The sequence below is a fragment of the Pezoporus flaviventris genome, unplaced genomic scaffold (assembly GCF_033815535.1).
Source record: "Pezoporus flaviventris isolate CSIRO_AGI_PZ_B2104156 unplaced genomic scaffold, CSIRO_AGI_Pfla_v1 ptg000025l, whole genome shotgun sequence".
Taxonomy (NCBI): domain Eukaryota; kingdom Metazoa; phylum Chordata; class Aves; order Psittaciformes; family Psittacidae; genus Pezoporus; species Pezoporus flaviventris.
The window spans coordinates 9,719,199-9,742,088 of record NW_026892573.1 but is presented as its reverse complement, the minus strand read 5'-3'; the positions used below and the strand labels follow the sequence as shown (position 1 = coordinate 9,742,088).

General features: G+C 38.2%; 1 protein-coding gene across 5 annotated transcripts; it reads right to left on the bottom strand.

Moving 5' to 3' along the window:
- Positions 1 to 2,164: 2,164 nt before the first annotated feature.
- PROSER1 (proline and serine rich 1) lies at positions 2,165 to 22,540 on the bottom strand. 5 transcript variants are annotated; one of them, XM_061457450.1, is made up of 13 exons: positions 22,423 to 22,540; positions 19,277 to 19,342; positions 18,442 to 18,510; positions 17,858 to 17,952; positions 15,899 to 15,992; positions 15,284 to 15,394; positions 14,496 to 14,579; positions 13,490 to 13,568; positions 11,323 to 11,418; positions 11,156 to 11,200; positions 7,131 to 8,889; positions 6,322 to 6,469; positions 2,165 to 2,344 (listed from the first exon to the last, which is right to left on the bottom strand). In XM_061457450.1, the coding sequence occupies exons 1-13, from the start codon at positions 22,465 to 22,467 to the stop codon at positions 2,303 to 2,305; spliced, it is 2,733 nt and encodes a 910-aa protein (XP_061313434.1). In that variant the 5' UTR covers positions 22,468 to 22,540; the 3' UTR covers positions 2,165 to 2,302. The 5 variants fall into 5 exon arrangements, 4 of the variants coding, with proteins under 4 accessions (XP_061313434.1, XP_061313435.1, XP_061313433.1 ...); XM_061457451.1 differs by having other exon boundaries at positions 2,243 to 2,371; XM_061457449.1 differs by lacking the exon at positions 2,165 to 2,344 and adding an exon at positions 3,294 to 4,980.
- Between the last annotated feature and the right edge of the window lie 350 nt (positions 22,541 to 22,890).

Genomic DNA, 22,890 nt, shown 5'->3' with positions numbered 1-22,890 from the left:
TAATTTATGAGTTTGATGTATAGCTGAATTAATAATACAGCCGTTTTCTGTGGGCATCCATTATCTAAATTATGTTTCAAGATCAGGCTCTAGCTTCATTTCACTTAAGTCTTCAACCTTGACCGTATTGACATTCGTCCCAGATGGGTCATACAAAGCCAATTGCTCCCCCGAGAATCCTTTCTCAGCTTCATAAGAGAGAATGCTACACCACTGAATGCATGCTTTAAATCATCATGAAAACCGTAAGAACAAGCATCTTGCAACACTGGGATTGCCATGCTTATTGCAATACCATTCCAAATATGTGACAATATCCATTTGAAGGCATTTGTAGCATTATCTTCAGTATTGGGCTTCTCAGGCTGAGCTGCATGATCAAACCTGTTCAGAGCAGATGCCTACTATGAGGGCAGTAAGGGCAAAGAAAGATATGCTTTAGAAAAATGGCTTTTATTATTGCAGAAGCAAAAGCATCATATGCAAAACTACCCCAACATTTGTATTTTAGAGAAACTCGGTTTTATTGAAAATATTTTTTTTCCAAGCCATTTGAATAGAACAATCTACACAGGTACTTATATTGTCAGATAGATGAACAAAACATGTTACAATCTAACAGAAATAATTGCTCCTTGTTGTTTACTGAGAATTCCCTGATGTACCTGTAAATACAGCCCTTGAGAGGTGACTAAAGCAGATGGTGTTTTTCTTTTACATTCAGGAACATTGCTGTATTAGTTTCTCTGTGTTAATTTAAGCTGCACCTTAGTTCTGTGTTTCAAAAATTCAAAAAGTCAAAGGTAGGGCCATCTTAATCCTTTCTCCTTGGGGTTACACTGGGGCATGTGGATAACTCACCACAAAACACTCAGAGAAGAATATACATGAGCACTCTGGGGCAAAAGAGTTTACAGGCTGCAAGTTCACTTGTGCTGAAGAGCCTGGCACAGCCCAGTGTTACAGAGCAGTACCACAGAGAAAACCAGTTTGAGTCTAATGCCACTTCAGCAGGGCTCATTTAGAAGTAACATCAGATGAATGTGGCTCGAGTCACCAGCAGTTCAGCTATTTCTGCAGCATGCTGATGCAGCTAAAGCCTTCAATTTCTATTCTGAAAGCAGACTGAAGGCTCAGTCTGCACGGTGATTAGGTGCCTGCCTGTAAGAAGGCCATTCTCCAGCACTTCTCTGCACCAACTGCTACATTTGCAAATGGCACCAGTCCTTCAGACTAGAGGATCGTTTAGATTTCCATTTCTCTAAAGTAGGCAGTTGCTCCCACTTATCACCCAGTGGCAGACTCATCCTACAGACCAAGCACCCCCCACTTCAAAGTTTGTTAAAACCAGAATGAGGATTCTTACACACAGCCATTCCTAAACAGTGTCAAACCCAAAGGTATCAAAAAACTCATAAGGCAGTCCTCACATGGAATTTGCATATAACAAAGTTGTAGGTTTCAGTTTGTCTTTTTCTGACCCTTTTAGGCCAGTACCACTTTCCTTCCCATACACTATGCTTTAGCCATTTCCTAAAGATTTTTCAGCCTGGTCCTTTCCTGGCCCTGAATTCTGCCCCTAGAACAGATACTGGCCTATTTGCTTCAGGCTCATCATTCCTTTCCCCAGATCAAAATTTAGAAAGGACACAGAGTAAACTAACAATACCACCCTATTGCTCCTCCTTAAAAATTAATAATATACACATTGCTCCTCCTCCTTGTGGGAATGGTATCAGCTTTCAATAGCTGAAGATGGGGAGATACCAGAAGACACCCATTAGGCTACACTTCGCTAGAGCGTAAGTAAATGGGAAACAAAAGGATTGCTCCTGTCTCAATCCAGAAAGGAAGACAATTTGCAAGGTAAGAACATCCACACCATAGCAAGTTTTCTTCCAGGCCCAGCCAAACTCACAACACTCACTTGCAAATCAGAGGAATAATTAGACAGAAGATTGCTCTGTTTCTGTCCTACAACAGCTGCAATTAAAATACTTGAAAGATATATTGAAACTTGTATGTAGACGCAAACCCAGTACGTTCTTAGTTGTTCCAAAGATTTTATTTCAAAGAACATTTCACTCCACCTTATCTTTGCCGCCTGTCAACGCAGCTGAAATATATCAGTAATAACAACTTTAACAATGACACATCATAGTCTAGAATCAACGTCACACAGCAACTACCCCTTCCCAGCACAGGCCTAGTGTAAGACCCATCACGGTTTGTTGTAGGAGCAGACTTTTCCTTGGCTTTTTAAAAATGGTGCTCAAGTAAGCATGAAAGAGATCAGGACAAATCATCCCCTTCGTAAATCCCAAGGCTGGGTCGCAGGAGTTTGCTGCAATGCAGAACACAGACCTTACTCCTGAAGAGAAAAAAAATTAATAAAATACAACTTTACATCAGGAGAAATGCTTAAGAAATTGAAACTTACCTTAATCCTAACCACTGGAAAGTTCAGTTTACAAAATCCTGCTCATTGTGATTCACTAAGAACCAGAGTATCTTTGAGCTGTCTAATGTTCAGACAGAAAAAAACAACCCACACCCCATGACCAATCAGTAGATGTTCGATTTTCAGAAAGACATGTAGAAAATGCTTAGTTTTTGATAAAGCACTGCATAACAGCTGGTATCTGGTACTTGCTTTTGACTACAAAGTGATGTGAATTAGTTCAAACTTTAATTACTTGATGGGGAAACCTGATTCCTGGTTTGAACTAATTAGTTTGAACTAATTGGAGATCAAACTCAGCACCTCAGTAAGGTTACAAAATGCTTAATGACTTTGAATTACTACATTCACATCTATGGGACAAAACCCAATTTGCCCTTCAGAACATATACAAACTTTTATTTTCTCCTTCTCCAATTTATCTACAAATCTGGAAAGAAGAAGCCATGAAAAGAATGAAAAGGGAAACATAATGAAAGATGGTAGAGATTTTTTTTCCACAGATTTCTTAAGTCAAGATATAAGGCACTGATTTTTAAAAGTTCAGTGTGGAGAATCACTAGAATTAAATCGGCTTCAGAAAATAATGTCAAAGTGCAATACATTTTTACCTTTAAAGTAATATGTAAATTTGATTATTAAAATGAAAAAATACCAAATCACTGACAAAGTATCGAGGACACTATCTAGTTTTTTTTTTGATCATAGGGTATGATCATTTTTGTCATAGGATATGTTTCTATTGCCAGTCTTCAGGAAACAATTTTACAATTCGATATACAATCCTGTATCAGAAAGAAACAGCATAAGGGAGAACAAACATTAGGAAGTGTCTTAGTAAAACCAAGTTTATTCATTTGTCTTTTAGGCAAATACGTAAATAGCGAGCAAAGCCTTTTTGCCATGACTGTAAACGTTTATTTAAAAAAAATGTGTTAAAAACCAATACAGGAATTTCCATTAATGTTCTAGAAAAGTTTGTTCACATCTGGAAAGAAAATACATTAGCAACAACTCCCAGCAGAATTAAACTTTAAAAAAGTAAAACTCTAGGTGCAGAGCTTTTCTATAGTATAGTATCCTCTACATTTTAATTTAGCCACAGGATTGAATATCATTCATTTCTATTGGCTCTAGAACATGAACAAGAGTTTATCTTAAATAGATGATATTCAATGATGTGTTACAAGCTGCCATAGGTGCTAACATTATTAGAAGAGTGCACAACTGAATTTCACTAACAAAGCAAGACCTTTCTATATGCTGCATCATAACCCTTCCTAACCAATACAGTTAATTTAGCTATATGCCTTTAAAACCACATAAGTTTTCCAAGGAAAAATACTAAAAAAATCCATGGTCCAAATTCTGCTCTCGCTTATATTCACAGGATAAATTAAGCACCATCAAGTTGTAGGTTTTAGTCAAAAAGCATAGAGAACCAGTTCGTTTATGAGTATAAGGGAGAGAAGAACTTGAACCATGTCTGTAAACATTCACAAAAGTCTGCAGTCAAAAGTGCTGGATAGGTGGCCTATCCGCAGTACAATTATTTCATTCATAGAGAGGTGTGGGAGGAGAGAGAACGTTATGGAACATTTATTTTAGAGGCAAATAAAAATGTTTTCATGTACTTTGGAAAGACACATTCTCAGCTAGCTAAACAATACTCCAGTAAAACAGAATACACTTCTACCCAAATGCAGTACAGCATTATTTCCTAGCTCTCCTATTCAGATTCAGACAAAAGAGTATTCAATTCAGCAGCAAGCCTATGACAGTATTTCGAAGCATAAGAAAATCTCCACACTCCCCTGATGTAGCCTCTCTTTATAACATACTGGTGATGCTAACAGGAGATCCTCACACATACAAATTAAAAAATCCAAAGAACCATAAACTGACCTTGATCTATGCACACACAAGAAGTGTGCATCTAGATGAAAGATCATCTACATCTTTAAGAACCTAGTTCCACTCTAGATCTCATTCTGTATTAACCACATATACCATACAAAACATAACAGGATAGGTGCTTACGCACACTATTAAGTATACTTCTTCTCCCGTTCAGCTTGACAGCCACTTGCTCTATTTACATAAGCACCTCTTTGAATATTTCTGATCCGGTATGACACCAAACATTCATCTCATAAGCTACAAGAAGAGCCAAGGATGCTCAGCAATTCACAGGATCAGACCCTGAATCAATTGAATGCAATCAAAAATTAAGTTTGACATCTGACATAGCCTCCTGGAATCATTTTACCCTTGTGTCTTCCCTCCCTCTTTCCCCAGTTCAGACCATGCTCCCGCTAACGTTGAGACAACTTTCAGAGTGAATAGGATCAGGCTCTGTCAAGCAACCACTGCAGTCTTTAAAATGTCTGGTTATCTTATTGCCATCCACTCTGGGGCAGACTTGTCTGCAATGAAAATGGTGTTCCTGGTGCTGATGGATAGTTAGCAAACCCTTCAGGCTGAGTTGGATAGTTCTCCAGAGCAGAAGCAGAATGTGCCTTCAAGGAAGAGAAGAAGTTAGGAAACAGCATTGATAAAAACAAAGAAATAAACAAAAATCTACATTAAGCAAAATTTCAGGCACAATACCAGTCCTAGTCAAGCCAAACCAGAGTATAATCTCAAGTATGCAAAGAGCAGAGATGAGCAATGCACCTATATGCAGATGTTAAGCTTTAGAGCAACAATTGCGCTGAAATACCACAGAATGAGGAAAGCAACTGGATTAAGAGAAAACATGAAGAAAGCATTAATGGCATTTATGTTCCACTGAAGTGCGCACCAGATGATCTGGAAGGCATAGCTTAATCAGGAGCTGTGGTATTTCACCAGCTCTGAATTTTATCTTCACTGCTTGAATAGCTGTTAATTTTAGTGACCGGAACTTCTGAACAAGAAAACTGATGTTTCTTCAATGCAATCTGGATACACAGATTTCTACAGAACAAATAAATTCCTGAGTTACAAAAGCAGTGTGGTCTAGGCAAAGAATTTTTTTCCAATCTATATCCCCTGATACTCAAAAGATATCTGACAATACTCTGCATACTGAACAGTACTTAGACACATGCTCCATAAAAAAAAAAAAATAAAAAAATCAATGGATCACAGAAGAGAGAAAACATTAATTCAAGACACTCAACTGCCTCTTTTAGTATTCTGTAGAGGACAAATTTCCTACCAGACTCCTTAATCCATACAGGGGCCATTTTTTACAAAAGGCAAAGTAAACATCTAACTACAAACTCCAATGATAGTTTCAGTTAAGCTTTGTAGGGTGGAGAGTGAAACAAGTTCTTACATGGACAAGAAATGATGAAACTACACATCACTTAAAGCTACCTCATGATTATTACAATTGTATTTGTGGGAACTATCAAGAGAAGCACAACCACAGTAGACACAAATTCATGACAACCTGACCGCATGTGTAGGGAGGCATGTAATTCACAACAAAGTGGTTTTCCACACGAATCTTTAAGTATTAAGATGTCATACTGGAACCGAGCACAAATTTTGCAACTACATGGTCAGCTCATTAGACTTAATACAAACCTGCAACAATTTCACTTGCATGTCTTTTCTTTTACTCCTCCCCATTTTACAAAGAGTTTTCAAAATGGGTTTAATCCCGCTCATAACATCCAGAAGCACTGTACATCAACTTTGATTAAGAAGTTAATACGAGTTGTTCTTTATCATCACCCTTGTATCAGCTCTCAAACACGTCAGGGGTTTTAATCATCTACTGACTTAAGCGTTAACTTCTTAGGATTAGTTTAAGTACATGCTCAAATGATTACTGGAAGTAAAACAGCATTAATAAATGGGCACATTACCTGTAGTAGTGCTGACTGTGCAGCCGCACTATGCTGCAATTCCTGTAAGGAAGATTGTGCGGCACTTTGGGGAAAGCCAGGGATGCCAGGGAGAGATAAAAGACCAGGAAAAACTGCATTTCCTGCTGTCTGCAGTCCAGAAGTCAAGCTGAAAGAATGTCAAGATGCGGCTATTATTAGGAACATCTGTATCATGTTTTATCTTAGGTTTCTCTCTCTATAAGCTTGTGTCTGTATCAGTCAAAAGCGCATCCTTTTCTAAACCTCATGAAGGCCAGAATTTCCAAACAGAAGCCCAGTCTCTACCCACCTACAAATTATTCATGCACACACAAACCAAGATTGTCTAGAGCACACCTAAGAAGGGAACTCAAAAATTTATGTACCTTGACTGTGCCTACAATTTGCACACAAAAAATCTTCAGACAAAAGTTAATGCTGAATAACTCCTTAAAACATAGGAACATCTAAGATATTGTCTGCTATTACCTGAATATGTCAATGGATGCCCACGTGGAATCCACTCTTGTAAAAACCTAGGAGGTGCCAAGTATCCTTATCTGAGGAATGAGATCACTCAGCACCTCAGTGGATTAGTCTGTTGCAACAGGGACTACTGAGGACAGCCTATTTTGTAATTACGCTCTCAGTTTATAAGACAGGTGCAAAACTATTGGTGAACTCAGTTTAAAAATTAACTGTAATTAGTTACTACAAGTGAAAATAATGTCTATGTCTAAGGTAAAAATCGGTGTTGTGCTCAAGAGAAAACGAAATGGTTATGACCTCCTTCAGAAACAGAAACATACCCAGCCTGTGCAACAAGTGCAGAGTTGAAGTTTGAGCTAAAGGCCGAGGCAAACCCTGGCAGGACCGGAGCCGGAGATGGGGCTGTGGCAGCTGCCGGCAATGGTGCAACTGCTGCTACTGCAGAAGATGCCTGGAGGCCAGGGAAAGAAGGGAGAGCAGGAGTGACAGAGGGTGTGTTAGAGACAGGAAAACCAGGAAAGGATGGGTTTGATGATCCCAGAGGTCCCTGGGCAACAGAAAAAAGGGAAGGGACAGCACTGGACAAGTTAAGCGAGAAGGGTGGAGCAGAGACTGTTGCCGAGGCGGCGAGTTCTGAGAGTACAGCAGCAGTGGAACTCGCATGAGAGGCAGACACAGCTGAAGCAGTTGTAGACGGAGTAGCTAACAAAGACCCTGGGAGAGTGACAGGTGGCGTAAGTGCTGGATTACCAGTAAAAGCAAAGTTACTGGTTAGAGATGTAAAAGGAGGAAGTCCATTGAACACAGGGGCAATGGGAGCAGAGGAGCCATGTGAGGCAAGGGAAATGGAAGACAGAGAACTAGAATTGTTTAGAGGAGCACTCAAAGAAGAGAGACCTGATAGCGCTGGATTCAGGGAACTGGGTAAACTGACTGGCACTGAAGCTGCTGAGGTGTATGCACGCCCAAGTGCTGACAGTCCTATAGTGCCATGAGAAGGGCTGGCCGAATGAGAAGGACCTTTGAAGGCCGAGAGGGTAGGACTCATGGGCTCCGTTTTGACCATAACTGGGATACTTGTGGCAGCTGGGGCTGCTGAGAGCTGCTGATCAGGATTAGCAGGGCTTGCACCATGCAAGAAGGAGGCTGATGAGCCACAGCTGACTGGCATAATCGATGGTGAAGTGGTTAAAGGTGACGGTGCAGACAATGCTGGAGGAGTGGAACTGGAATTGGTTACAGATGGGGATGGAAGACCTGGAAAAATGGCCAGCCCGGGTGTGGAAGAACGCTGTGAGGTGGGGGTGGCTGATGGGGTGTAACATTTGACAGAGGAAGTGGGAGGGTCAGAGCTTTGATTAGCAAGAGCAGATAAAGAAGCAAGTTCACTTGTCACAGCAGAAGGTAAAGCAGATGAATTAATTAATGAAGTGTCATTTGATGTCAGAAATCCCTTTAAGACAGACAAAATTGGGTTAGGCAAGCTAAGCGAACCAGGAATGGTAGTGGCAGGAGAATTAGCAATTGTGGATGGAAGAGGACTAGAAATCCCTTGGGCATTGGGTGGCAAGGACAAAGGGAGGCCAGCAAAAACTGATGACAATGAAGCAGGATTATTAGTGGAAGCAATTGAAGAGGTTGCAGAAAACGGGAGGCCAGCAAATGGTGCAGTAGCAGATGCGAAAGCTTCACTAGGTGCAGGTGTAGTGCACGGTGTGGAAGAACCTTGTGGAGCTGGTGTAGCAGCAGGTATAGAAGCCAGCCCAGAAAAAACTGCAGGAATAGGGGTAGAGGTTGCATTGTGAACAGATGTGACAGGAACACCAGGCAATGAAAGGGATTTGATGACAGTAGGGGTTGGAGTGGATGGCTGAGATGTATGGATGGAAGAGGAGACCTGTCCTGGGAAAACAGGAAGGACAGGGGTAGACATGTTCATCCCAGAGATGAGTGGAGTTGCAGGTGCTAATGGATGGCTTATTGCCTTGACAGGTGACGGGGTAGGGACTGGAGTAGCAGCAGGTGTTGAAGGGTTAGAACCATGAGGAGTAAAGAGCTGATTCGCTTGTGCAGAAAAAGCTGCAAAGAAACAAAACTGTTAAGAATACTTGAAGCTGTCAGAAATACTGAAATCAACACAAACATATTATATAACATTTCAAAATATGATACACAGGCAATAGCTAACAATGTCTGCATATAAACAATGAACAGGGAGCCTATGAAAACACAACAAAAAGGTACGTACAAACACATCACACAAGTTGTACAGCACATAGGCTACCACTCCTCTTTAAAACACTTTGTGACATCTACTACCTCTTCATGACCTCATGCAAGACAGTTAAGACACTTGTAAGAGTGTCTAAGTGACACAGGTAAACACCCTCCCTCTGGTTCCTAACATCTAGCAGTACCCAAAACAGATCTAATATTCCATGAGTATCAAATCACCTGGGCTCCTCTGCATCCACTCTCACTGAAGGTCAGAATTTCCTTCAGAAACAGTTAATTCAATGTATCGTTATTTCAGAGAACTTTAGTCAACAACTGAAGAAAGCTGATTTCAGGTGCTGGTATTTTTCTTTCCTTCAAAAATCAGGTCATTCTCTTCACTGTGTTTCCTTCAGATTTAGACTCTAAGAAGGTACACTTTTAAATTCATGTATCACGCTACAATATTAAACTAACATTGGCACTTTATCACAAAATATTTCTGTAAGTCCTTAGTCAGGTGTCCTCAATCAAGGCAAGCACCTGCCACTAGGAATATCAGCTTATATCAACCCTACAAAAAGTAAGTTAGAGGCATCAGTCAAGCTGGAGAAAAACAGGCAGACACTCTGCAAATGGGGATATGGAGGTTAATGGAAAGAAGCTGCACTTACGAACACTGTCAAGAGCCTAGATATGCCTCTCTCTATTTTCCTGTGGAATATGAGTGTGTAAACTAATAATTCATCTCAAACAACCCTCATGCTTTATTTTACTTTTAGAATAATCTGCTCAACTGTAAGCAAATCACTGATGCAACCAAACTCATCACCCTCAACTCTGTAACAGCTTACATTTCTTTCTTGGCAAATTCTACATCTGCACACCCAAACCCAAAAATGGAATCTTTAAGCTCATGACAAACTCCTGTTTTATGTATCTTGAAAATCTAAACCTAGTAAGTTTGCAAACTACTTCCTTTTACACATTACTTTCCAAAACCCTAAACCAAATGATCAGCTCTGGATTCTGTTCTTTCCTCGTCCTGTTTCCAAGCTGAAGACTCTCCTAAAGATCACAGTTAAGATAATCACCAGAGAAATACATATGCAATAAAACTCAGAGCTGTTACTGAATTTCTCTTCCTAAGTGATAATTTTATTCCTTACACTATATTCATTTAGCTGTACAAACTATCTTGTAAACACATGTACACTTAAAGGGGTACGTATTAATAAAGTGATCCTTTGAAGTGGCAACATTTCAGTAGGACGCTCCCTGGGCATAGAGAAGAAAAGACAAAACATACATGTATTTGCCTATAAGGATTTACAGGAGATAAACTTAGCCATTTAATCCATTTTAGGTATTTGTTAATATTCCTGACTCAATAGCAGATACTCAGTTTCTATTTGTCAAATCTAACAAAGTATTATCAAAGCCTTTAAATACAGTTCATAACAGGATTTATTATGATTTGCACTAAGTGTACAAAGCATACAAAGAACCACACAAATAAGAGACAAAAAAACAAAACCACCAAAAAAACAAACCCCCAAAAACACAACAACCAAAAAAGCCCAAGTCTCTCCTCCACAAAAACTATTGGATTTTAAAGGGTAAGACAGAAGTGCAGGTGGACTTAGTTGAACAGTCCAGGATAAGACATTCTACACATGTATTTCAACAAACTATAAATAAAGAATCTGTCCTTCTCATATTCCTAACTTGCCACTGAAACTAATATATGAGATGAAAACATGAATGAGTTTTCAAATAATGTCCCGAGTTTTAACAATTGTGAAGATATTAATGAAGTGTTTCAGTGCATTACATTGTAAAGCTTATTTTGATTTAGTTTTTTTACATGATTTCTCACATGCTATATGATGAAGAATATAAAACTTTAATGAGGTAACACAGAAAGCTTAATTTTAATGCTTCAATGCTTTGAAGTGCCAAATGCCCAAGATTATTTTATTTCTCCACCCTCAAAGGATCCTATTCCAACAGTAATTAAATACTCAGAGGCTTATGGAAATCCCACCAAACAAACAAGCTGTTTACATTTTCTGAACAAATGACAAAGGTAAAATCAACATAAAAATCCCCATGTGGATTTGCAATTTACCTTGATTTTGGGAAGGTTTTGCCTGGCTAGAAAGGTCCTCATTTTCTAAACAGAGAACAACAGTTTGTTATTTAAAAGCAAACAGAACTCCAGCAGCGAATGATCCATTCACAACAATGAATTAGAAAAAAATACCATCAACATTGTTAAAGGTATGTATACTTTACCTGATACCACCTGATTAGCAGTGTATGGCTGAGGAGCTGGTAAGCCTGAAGCTATGACATTAGCCATTGGAACTAATCCAGCATTGTTGTAAGCACCTAAAATATCAAATGCAATTCACATCTCAGTCATCAGAAGGATCCATATCTAAATGAACCAGTAAGTGTCTTTCCCTTTAAAAAGACATTTTCAATATTGTAAGACATTCCTTCACCAAAAAGCCATACCAGCATCACATGCTGGACGCTGACTTTTGCCCATGTCTGTCTGAACAACCCGCATTATGATCCAAATTTTAATAAGGGCAGTTCTCTTCAAAAAGACTGAAAAAGTCAGGTTTCAATTGCTTTCAATTCCTTTTTGCTTGAAAAACTCAAAGGGAGGAGTGATTCAGTGTGTCTGCAGCATATTTGCTCTTTTTCTGTTTCTGACTTAAAGGCTGTTGCAACTCATCCTTTAACATTAACACCTTGACAAACAAAAGAGCCAAACATACACCATGTCTGGTCCTCCAACACTAAACTCAGAAATTTCAGAGAAAAATGTCCCATCTCAAATACTTAGTCTATCATTCTTCAATATTTCTTTAAATGCTAAGAAATTCAAGTGGACTAGCAAGTCATTTTAATGTAAAATACTTATTGTACTTGAATTTATGTTTCATGGAGCAAAGGTAGTACCTGAGCAATACTTTAAGTGCTTCTGATTTCACACTTTCATAATAGTTCAAGTTAATGATAGGATTTCTTGCCTGACAACTCTTGGCTGAAAACCAGTAAACTAACAATCACTGTGTCACCCAGGAAGGAAATGTTAAACCAATACAGTAGGAGTCAGAAAACAAAACATCATTCTGACCATTGCTTGAAAACAATCACATTCAACAGTTTCAGGTCAGATTCTGCAATCTCATTAAACACATTTATTATATACATAAATATATCAGTTATGAGTTCTGTGGTCTCAAGGGTTGTTTTTTTTTAAACATGTTGCAGTCTGGTAAGACCCAAACTTCAAAAGCCATTTCATGTCCTAAAATGTGGTAATACTTACATCTAGTCACATGCCAAATTTTGTGCCTAACTTACTTTGGATAGGATTTATTTAACATAAATTTGAGCTAGTCTGCAATTTCCTGTACACTTTCCTGTAGGACACAAGTAATCAGACTTACTTTAGACACCAGTAGTACCCAGTTTTCCAAATTGACTATAGAGACTTGCAGACATCAAGTTGGTTAGATGACTCACCCTTCAACATGCATGCCAAGAGCTGTAGCACACTTTCTTATCAAATACCTTAAAAACTCCCTGAAATCTCTAACATCAGTGAAAAGCAAACTTCCTAACCAAAGCACTCCTTGTTTTGCAGTACTGAATTGCAAGATTAGGAAAAGCTTTCAGCAGCTGGTTAAAAAGACCAAAGTCTGACTATGCAAGTACTCCCAATATTTTCTTCCACAGAACTGACCACTGCCTTGCTCACTGTCAAAAATACCTGGAATAAAAAAAACTGATGCACAGGGGAAAGGGAGAAGAGTTTATGAAGAAAGACTCAATCTTGCCTAAGGCACAGGGCTAGGAATAGCCAGATCAAACACAAGAAAAGGCAATTACTAAGTCCCTTCGGAGACTTAAATTTGCATACCTGAACGTCTCTTTTAGGAAACTTTTCTCTCCATTGTGATGGAGAGAATGTAATGCTGAAGGCAACTGAGAAAGAAATTCCTCCTTAACCGAGAAGCAGATTACTGTCCTTCAACAAGCTCCTACTTATTTCCACCCAATTCAGAGCTGTGTCTGACCACATCCTCAGTTTGGTACAAGAGCAACAAGACTTGTCAAGCTAAAGTTCAAATCTTGGTGAAACATTACAAAGACACAGTCCTAGTCTTGTCTAACATGCACAATGCCTCCCATAAAAGACATATTTTGTCATACAAACAGGATTCTGAATTTTCCTTATGTGGATGTTGGAAAAGATGTTACATATTCCTCTTTCTATAAAATCTGCAGTCATGACAGAAAGAAGTAGAAACCAGTACACAGAGTACATTTAGGGAGCTAATTTCAGGTATGATCACAGTCAGAGAAACTGACATTTGACACATTACTTAAAAGGCAAGTAGATGAAACAACAGCATCAAGCTAAAACACATAGAAGCCTTACTTGGTGCAATAGTTGCATGTGGCCGACATGGTGGGATGGGGTATGGAACTGGTTTGTGAGGATTGTAGGTTGATGGAGCCTACATAAACAAAAAAAAAAAATAAAAAAAAAAAGGAAGAGGCAATAGTGAAAGCATTACCTAATGTTTCTCAGACAAAAAGCTAACAGATACTACCACAAGCAGTAGTGGCATCTTTTCTTCACTGGAAAAAGATTTTATATCAAATTTCTTCATAATATCCATAGTAACTGCAAATATTTCACTCTTAATGAAAAGAATGAAACAAATATGCCTTTAGGTTTTAACATAGTAATGAACACCAAGGGAACTTTTTCCTGCCTTGTAATCTTCACAAGCTGAAGTCTTGGACTGACTTCTCACTTTAAAGATTTAGCACATTTAAAATTAACCAAGACTTATGACACCTGTTCCTTTAAAATAATACAGCTTAGTGGGAAACCACCAACAATAAAAGTGAAAACAAGTTCACTGAAAGTTTTTCCCACATGCTTAAAGATTTTGAAATACAGATCAGCTGTCTTGTTAAGAAAGAAGAACCCCCTAAGGTACTGCTGTAATTCAGGTTTCCAAGATGCAGGCATTTTTTAATGCTTATGGGGGAAACCGTTAGCGATAGTAATAAAAAGTTGCATATATTTGTATCTAAAACTACCACTAGCTCATGATGGACTACTAAAAATGCTTTTAGTTTTCTCTTCTACTGTAATTTAAATTCTACTGTAATTTAAATTCTGCTTTCAAATGCACACACACTGTATCCATTAGAGAATTCACTGACATAAACTAGAGCTGCTTTTCAGGATAAAAATAAAAATACTAGGTTATAGATATTTATTAGCTAAGATTAGCCGTGTTTAAATTGCTGCTCTACAGTCTTGCCACATAACAGCATTTTATATCAAAGCCTAAATGAAATAACTGGTGGTTACATTCGCCCCCCCCCCCCCGTAAAGTTTAATTAATTCATTCATTTATTAGACATACTGGTTTGGATGGTCCAAGTATACGGGCTGCTATTCCCTTTCCTTCGTTAATATACTCTTCTGTGTCCTTTTTGATAGGGGTTCCCTGAAACAAAAGAAAATTAAACAATTGAGTATTAATTCAGAAGTAAATCTTGCTACAGGACTTCTGCCATATTTGATTTTTTTTTTTTCTAAACTACAATTGAGTTTCTGAATATTCTGAAACTGATACTTAATTATGTTTGTTATGGAAAAGAAACTGTGTTCTAGAGTTGTAAAATGACAAGCAAGAGCATTTCAATAGCTTGGTTTATAACACTGAGCTTTTATGAAGAGATGCATATTAAGCAGTCCATGTTTCTGACATACTTAGAATTCTGCATTTTGACTTGTGGACATGATAACTAGCATTTTGCAGTCCCTTAAGGGTTCACAGGAAATACTTAACATGGTTGTTTAAGAACTACACTAAGACTAGCAGCAGTACTGTAAGTGACCATATTAGGTCATCTTAGCAACCTACCAGAGTAAGGCTCTTTACACTTCTCCTGATTCTGCTAAATACTGCTACAGTTTACAATGTTTTCTTTGTATGAAAGATGTCTTATTCATGCCATAACCTTTACTTAAAGCAGCAGAGAAAGAATGGATAAATAAAAATAACACAAGTTCCTATAAATGTGGAATGTGGTAATAAAAATACCCAACAACATTGCTTTTGATTCCACTCCTCCTTCCATGTACATTAATCCTGGTTTTGGTTGTACTGTAACGAATCATAAAGCAAAAACAGAGGATCATGCTTACTGGGAAAATTCCATTTATGCGGCTTGGTTTGCCCTTGGGATAAGGGTTGCCTGGAATCATGCCACAGGATGATATCATAGCATGAGGAGCCTTACAACCTGTTTTTGAAGCCTGCAAAATAATCAAGAAAGGACATTATTTCCTGTCACATTCAATACTTTAAAGAAAGGAATTACTATTTCATGACATTAAGACTGCATGAAACAACCAACATGGAACAATTCAAAGCTTTGTCTCAAATCTTCTTCCCAAATAGTGTAAGGTTCTGCTAAAGTCCCCTTTGCTTTGAGCAAATGTACTCGGACTATCTCTGATTCTACTAGACTTGTAGTTAAGTACTTGGTGTTCTCTAAAACTAACGTGGAACTTTTTCCTTCAGCACTGGTTGTAGTTGTGTGCCCCTTTTTCCATATGATCCTAATGCTTAAAAGAAACTCTTTTTTTTGCACATGTATGAGATAGCTCCAATTGTCTTTTTGCAGCTGCTCCTTCCAGCTGGTCTTCCATCAATAGCTGCCAGCAGTCCTCATGGAAAGTCCTGACCTCACAATGACTACATGGATGGAAACAATACCATATTTGAGAGAATCAAGGATACTAGAGTATCATGACTACCTGTTCAAGAATTCTTCTGCATCTTTTCTTCTCTGACATATTAATTCTGAACAGATCTTCAATAAGGCGATAATTCTGAGCATCAACAATGTTGCTATAAATGAAAACACTGACAATTATTGCCACCTCCTACATTTAACAAAAATAATGGACTACTGAAAAGCAATCAACACTTATTCAGCCAGTACTAACGTATATTAAAAAAACATAATTAGTTAAGATCATAATTTTACTATTAATATTAAAGTAAAAATCCCAGTCTTAAATATGGACTTCACCCCTGTAAGTAAGGCATGGTATTAGAATAGAGTGTCAATATGGAACATTGGACGACAATGGCTAAACTTTATGGCAAAAAAATACTGTTGACAAAGTGAATTTTGCATCACAACAGTTTGTTGGAAAACTTTAATTGCTACTAGAACACAACTACCAGGACAGGAGAAAACCAGCATCTACTTCATTTGCCACTGTTTTTTGCTAGACTAGTAGAGAAACAAATTTTCATCTTATTTACTGTAGAATGAAAAAGAATAAAATACTGGCAATTCCCTCCATATTCTGCTTAGTGAAACCCTTCACATACATAGTTGAAAAAAGTACCCTTTGTTTCTCCTTGCTTCTCTCCCAGAATAACACTAGACACACTAAAGAGAACAACTAAATGTGCAAGTGCCTGATTCTACCTGCCTTTTTCAAAACCCTGACCTCAAAACCTTTACTGCTGTCAAACATTACATGCCCCATCCAAACTACTGGAAACACAATACAGGTCCAAAAAGGGAGACTTCTCAAAGGAGGATATTAGAATAATTGGAATCAGCGGAATGTTGAACAAAGAGATGAAAACCACCTCAAAGAATAGTATTAAAATGTGAATGAATGATGAGCTTTGTTCTCTAGTTTTGATTAGCAAAGAAAGTAGCACAGATTTGGATTAGGAATTCCCTAACATGACTCCCTTATTATGCTCTTACACTGTAGAAATTCAACAGTTAAAGAAATTACCGCACTTTCTGCTCACACCATCTGAGGTATAGCAACTAAAGGAGTCTATGGGTTCCAATCTCATTTCAAGAAGCAAAACAGGTTAGTTTAATGAACCACTGAACTTCCTTTAGGCTATTCTGTTTTGTTTTGGTCTGAAGAGAGTAGGAGCATTCATACAGCTTCTAAGAGATCAACTCCAGAAGCAAGATTATGTCTACATGCTCTTTCTTATTTGCTTTATGGTATCTATGTAATGAACTTATGTATCCCAAAATGTTCAAGCTGACTGTAATATATAGCATTCATAGGCAAGGCAGAATACTTAATGCAAAAAAAAAAAACAAACAAACCCAAATCTCCCCAATCTCAAACAGAACAGCACTTCATATAATAAACCCCTTAAAGCAGGAAGAGTTCCAATATAAACATATGTAAAAGGTAGATAATTTAAAGCAGCTGTGTTCAGCAAAATAACCCAACATCCTGTGTAAATATAAATACAGGATATCTATACAGCTTCTATATATCTGTAAGTTATTTTTTTCAATTTAAGAGAATGATTCACTTAACTCATTTTTACATAGTTAATATTTAGAGGGCTTTTCAAATGTGCAACGGTCAATTCCCAGAATACTCTGGTCTCAAGCCTCTTACATTTCAGTGAGCAGAAATAAGCTTAAGGCCCTCTTTCATTCTCTACAAGACCTGAAGCCACTGTAAAACATTAGCAAAATAGCAGTTTTCCAGCAGGCAGAAGCCCACATAGCAGCATGCTCAAGACTTAGATGAACTATGCATTTTTCCACAATGTCTACTTCCAAGTCTTTTTACAGCCCTGTCAATAACGGATTTGTGCTTTACCTTACCTGACACCCCAGTGTTTCCTTCTAGAAGTATCTTAAGTTTTATATACTCAAACACCAGTAAAAACAATACAAGCTAAGGAAATACAGCATGAGAGATACTTACGAAGCTAAGATTTCAAGGGCAATAAGTTTATCTTTACTGAATGTGAAGCAGTTGAGAATATTAACCATTTTTGATGCCGGAACTGCCACTATTTTCTGACAAGTAAGCAAGAAAAAAAAAAGGTGTATATAAAATAAGGCAGTACAATTATTTTAAACTCAGAATGCAACTCAGTAACAGCTTTATAATATACATTAATATTTATAATATTTTTAAGTAAACAGTTATTCAGTAAACATCTCCTTCCCATTGATAAGATGACTTTGTATGCTAACTTCAAAACTCCAAAAGGCACTTGCCAAAAGTGAAGAAATTAGGAAGTTAACAACAGTTACAAAGGGCTACATCTATTCTTGTAAAACACAGGAAAGTAAAGATTCCCTGGTTAAAGATTTTAGTCAGCAAAGATTCCCTGGTTAAAAGTATGAAGTTTCGTATTTTGACACCACTGAAAAAGAAAGAGATGAAAAGGAAACTTTGAACATAAGGGCAGACTGAGCCAGCAGTTGCAAAAGTAGAAATCACAAAGCTAAAATGAGATTAAATGGGCAAATTATTCCACAAGATTTGTCACAAAAACTTACATGTTGTAAAGCTTTTATTGCCTTAAGTTGTGGTTCAGCCCAGGAAAAGTATCTCAGTAACTCAACAACCTGCAACAGAGACATTTTCAATTAATCTTTTATATATAGTAAAAAATTATGCTAACAGCATCAATAGGATATTTCCATTTTGGGGGTATAGTCGTATACTGCTAAAAACCATCTTTCTATGATGTTTGATTATCAGTGCCTACCAGCATCTGAAGTTGGTTTTATTTATAAGGTGCCTTTATAAGTAGGCACCTAAAAATACTATGTTACAAGAGATACCTTTTATACAGTAATATTTAAAATAGATACTTACTCTTCTCTATATATTTGTATATATGCACAGCAATTGCCAGGGTATTAGAATACTAGTAATAATAATAATATTTCTGAAGAAGCTTCTAAACTTCCAGTATCTTAAACAGCATCTTCACCAAACATACACACACACGCAAAAAATAAGCAAAACAAACAGCAAAACAAAAAAAAGAAACAAGGAAAAAAACTGTATCAAAATAAATTGGCTACTTATTACTATGTGTCAGTTTAGAAAATACATGCAAGATAATCCCAAATTCCATTATGATAAATGTATCCAGTTTTCCCCACACAGCAAGAACAAGAACATAGTAATATGATAATGAAACAACTTGGAACTATTTTTAGCAGTTTAATGCTGATATAATAATGAAGAATTAAATCTTCTCAGTTAATAAATAAAAAAGCTAATATAATCAGCCTCAGTGTGAGTGGAGACCCTGTCTTTCTATATTTCTGAATACACAAAACCAATAGCTCCCACTAAACCCATGACAGTGCTGGCTTTTACCTGTTCACTAGAAAAGTATCCATGAACATATTCAATAGCTTTTAATTTATACTCAGTCAGTACAGCCTAGAAGATACAGAAGAAAAAAGATGCACAATTAGTCCGTCAAAAATTATAATTATAGAACAATCATCTGCTAGACCAATCTATTAATCTAAGAAAAGCCTGGCCATATAAAGTGATATTATATCAACTACACTGCAATAATATCAAGTAACAGTATACCCTTTAGATAATTGAAAGAACAATGAAAAGCAGAGATATAATTATTCTGTAAAAAAAAAATTTTGCTTTTATTTTTTTTGTTTAAAACTATACTGAGGGAACATCATCATCACTCTTCCTCAAAGGTTTACATTAACTTTACATTGAACAAGATAATACAGATTATTATTCATACAGTATCTCTGTATGCTCCCTGTAAGATAACTAGCAAAGCATCCTACCTCCATGAATTTATGAAGAGACTGCATATCAAGAATTAAGCATGCAACAAAGCTTGCTGCAGAAGTTGATGTTGTCTTATCATTACCTTCCCATAGTTCAAACTTTAGTACAAAATCATACAAAACAAAGGAAGCAGAGTAGTTTAATGCAGTACTGGCCGCCATTTTTTGACTTCGTGGCCAGTTTTCTTAATAATCATGTGGGCCCTCTAGTAGTCAAGAGCTTCCTCCCTCTTCTCATACCCAGCTCACCGATACAGGTACAAGGCAGCTGCATTCTTCCCCAACCTACTGCAAACACCTTTCTTCCCCAGTTTCCCAGGCCCCCATCTGTTGGTAGCTCTCATGCTCATTCTGAAATCACCTCCAGCTTCACCCACACACCATCTTCTTCCCAATAGCTCTAAAATCTACCCCAATCTTTCTTTTGTTGTTCCAGACTGACAGGTGTGAAGTTCTCCACCACTGCAACCCGAGTGTGAGCAGCACAGGTGCACAGAAAACCACCACAGGTGCACAGAAAACCACTTGCATCCTGTTTGAGACAACCCCTTTCTCTTCCGTACCTCATTAAGAGACCAACACTACCAGACACACTGAATTTCTTGCTTTATACTATTTTTTTCTTCTCTCCCTTCCTTCTCTTCACATATTTTGGGGAAAAAAAAAAGAAGAAAGAAAAAAGCCTAATATGTCATATAGCAATTTCTTTACCAAAACAAATGTCACTCTTCCGCCTTAAATCAAGAACTGAATGGTTTTATAATAAGTACACAAACAGAAAGCACTGATATGTATATTTATGGATAAACAAACAAAAAGCCCCCCAAAAACAACAAACACACTGATTCTCTTAATAATTGTAAATATATATATGGAGAAAGGTGGCACTAAACTACACTTTAAGGCATTTAAATAATTGTTCCTGCTAACTGTAGGACTGTTCATGCAATACACTGACACAACTGACTTGTGAATCACATAATAAAGAAGGTTATACCACAGAGCTAGAAATAAAGACCTAGCAAACAAAGACACAAAATAAGCATTTGGAAAATGAGCACTGCAACAGCACAGTACTCGTGCACAAGTTGTTTCTTGATTTTTCCCTGCCGACTTTCTACTAAAATTCTTAGTCACTGTGAGGGGAGTGAGGCACTGGAACAGGCTGCCCAAAGAAGCTGTGGCTGCCTCATCACTGGAAGTGTTTGCGTTCAAACCATTGTTCGGGCTGGACAGGGCCTTAGCAACTTGGTCTAGTAAAAGGTGTCCCTGCCCATGGCGGGGGGAGGGAGGGGCGTTAGACTAGGTGATCTTTAAGATCCCTTCAAACCCAAATCATTCTATGGTACTATGGAAGTACACACCGTGAAATCTCTTAAGCAGTCACGTTTTTAGCTGGTTACACAGCACAGAAAAGACCTGTTTTATAAAGGAGAATTTATGACCACGACCTTATACAAAAATGCTAGTTAGTGCAGTTGTGATAACGAAGACTCATCCCTGGGGCTTTTATGAACAGTGGTTTATAATTCAGCACGCTCCAAAATACTACTATAACTGTAGCCATCACTGCATCTAATGCTGAAGAGAAGCTGAACTGAAACCCAACTCTGTAACACCCATGTCCAAATAAAGAAAATGCCCTCTCCCAGACAGCCCATTGTAACAAAAACCACCTATCACAAAAATGCTAAGTGTTCCTTTTCTGCCATAAGGCAATCTTCTCCAAAACAAGCCCTTTATTTTCATACCAAGGTAGCTCTATCAGGATACATAACTGTTCCACTGTGACACCTGAACCACCTCTGTGCTACAGCAAAACATGTTATCTCATGTTTGTACTTGCATTCAAGACAGGAACCATTAATCTCACAGGTGCTGATGTTCTTTTAACTCCTCTTCCACTTCCAGTATTTGAGGAACTACCCCAACCACTAACCTCTAGCTTTCCTGTTAAATGCAAGCCTCTCTGCAGAAATGAGTGGCCTGCAAGACACCAGGAAGCCAAGGTTTGTAACCCTGCTTCCCACAATTAGCCAGTATTTTGCTCAGCGAGTTTTTAAGAAATATGCAAGCACAGTCCAGAGCATGCAGCAAAACCTGGGATTTTGTAACCTGGAGGAAGGTGCACAGACACTCCTGAGCTGTGGGAAATGTGGCTTTGATCAAGAACAGCAAAGTGCAGCTTTGAAACTGAAACTGTCATGTCACATTTGTGTGTTGTATCTCAAACCATCCTACAGAAGGTGGACAACTCACACTGTAAGTCCCCATCTCCAGTCAGGCCAAGCAATTGCAGCCCCTACCCCAAATACAATACTTGGCTATTTTTGCTTTTCTTACTCATCTAGTGTAAACGTGATAAACTTATTCAAGTGCTTGCTTTAAATGAGCATTCTCCAAGCACATGTTAACTCAGTGGTAGCAGCCTGGACTTTCAACCTTCATTTTCTAAGAAAAACCAAAACATTTCAAAAAGAACACATTTTCATAGCAGCTTTACACTGCTACACCTGACACACAAACACCAGGATACAAAAGCAGCACAGGGTTACAGCTCTTCATACCGAGATGAAACTTAGTCTTTATTGAATCCTGAAGCAATTATTAAAGAACACAAACACCTGACCTGGCGTGCTTATCCAGAGGCACACTCTACCTTCAAACGGTTAACTTAACATGCAAACCGAAAGTTACCTTTCTAATTTCATCCAGCACGGTTTCAAATGATTTCTTGTCCATCTTGATCAGTTCATTCAATGCAAATACTTAAACGTAGACGGGGGAAAAAAAAAAAAAATCGAGTCCAAAGCTTAAAGAGTCTTCAGCCACAGAGAAAAAAAACCACAACGCAAACATATATATATATAACAATAATAAAAAGCAGCAGGGTAGGAAACGCAGCCTGGGACCTTTCCAGCCTCTGGGAATTTAGCGCTGATGCTTCTGCACTGCTGGACCCAGTGCTAGAGACAAAGGCAGACTCGCCTTTGCTGCTCGTCGCCACCCGCGGACACCAGTGCTCGCCTGGTGTCCCGAAGCCGTTCTCCCGGGCCGGTCAGAGTCATGAAGGGGCAGTAACTGCGGCCCCCCAGAACGACCCCGCCGCGCCGCTACCGTCAGCACGCGACGCCCCCACACACCATAGCTCGCCGCGCCGCCGCC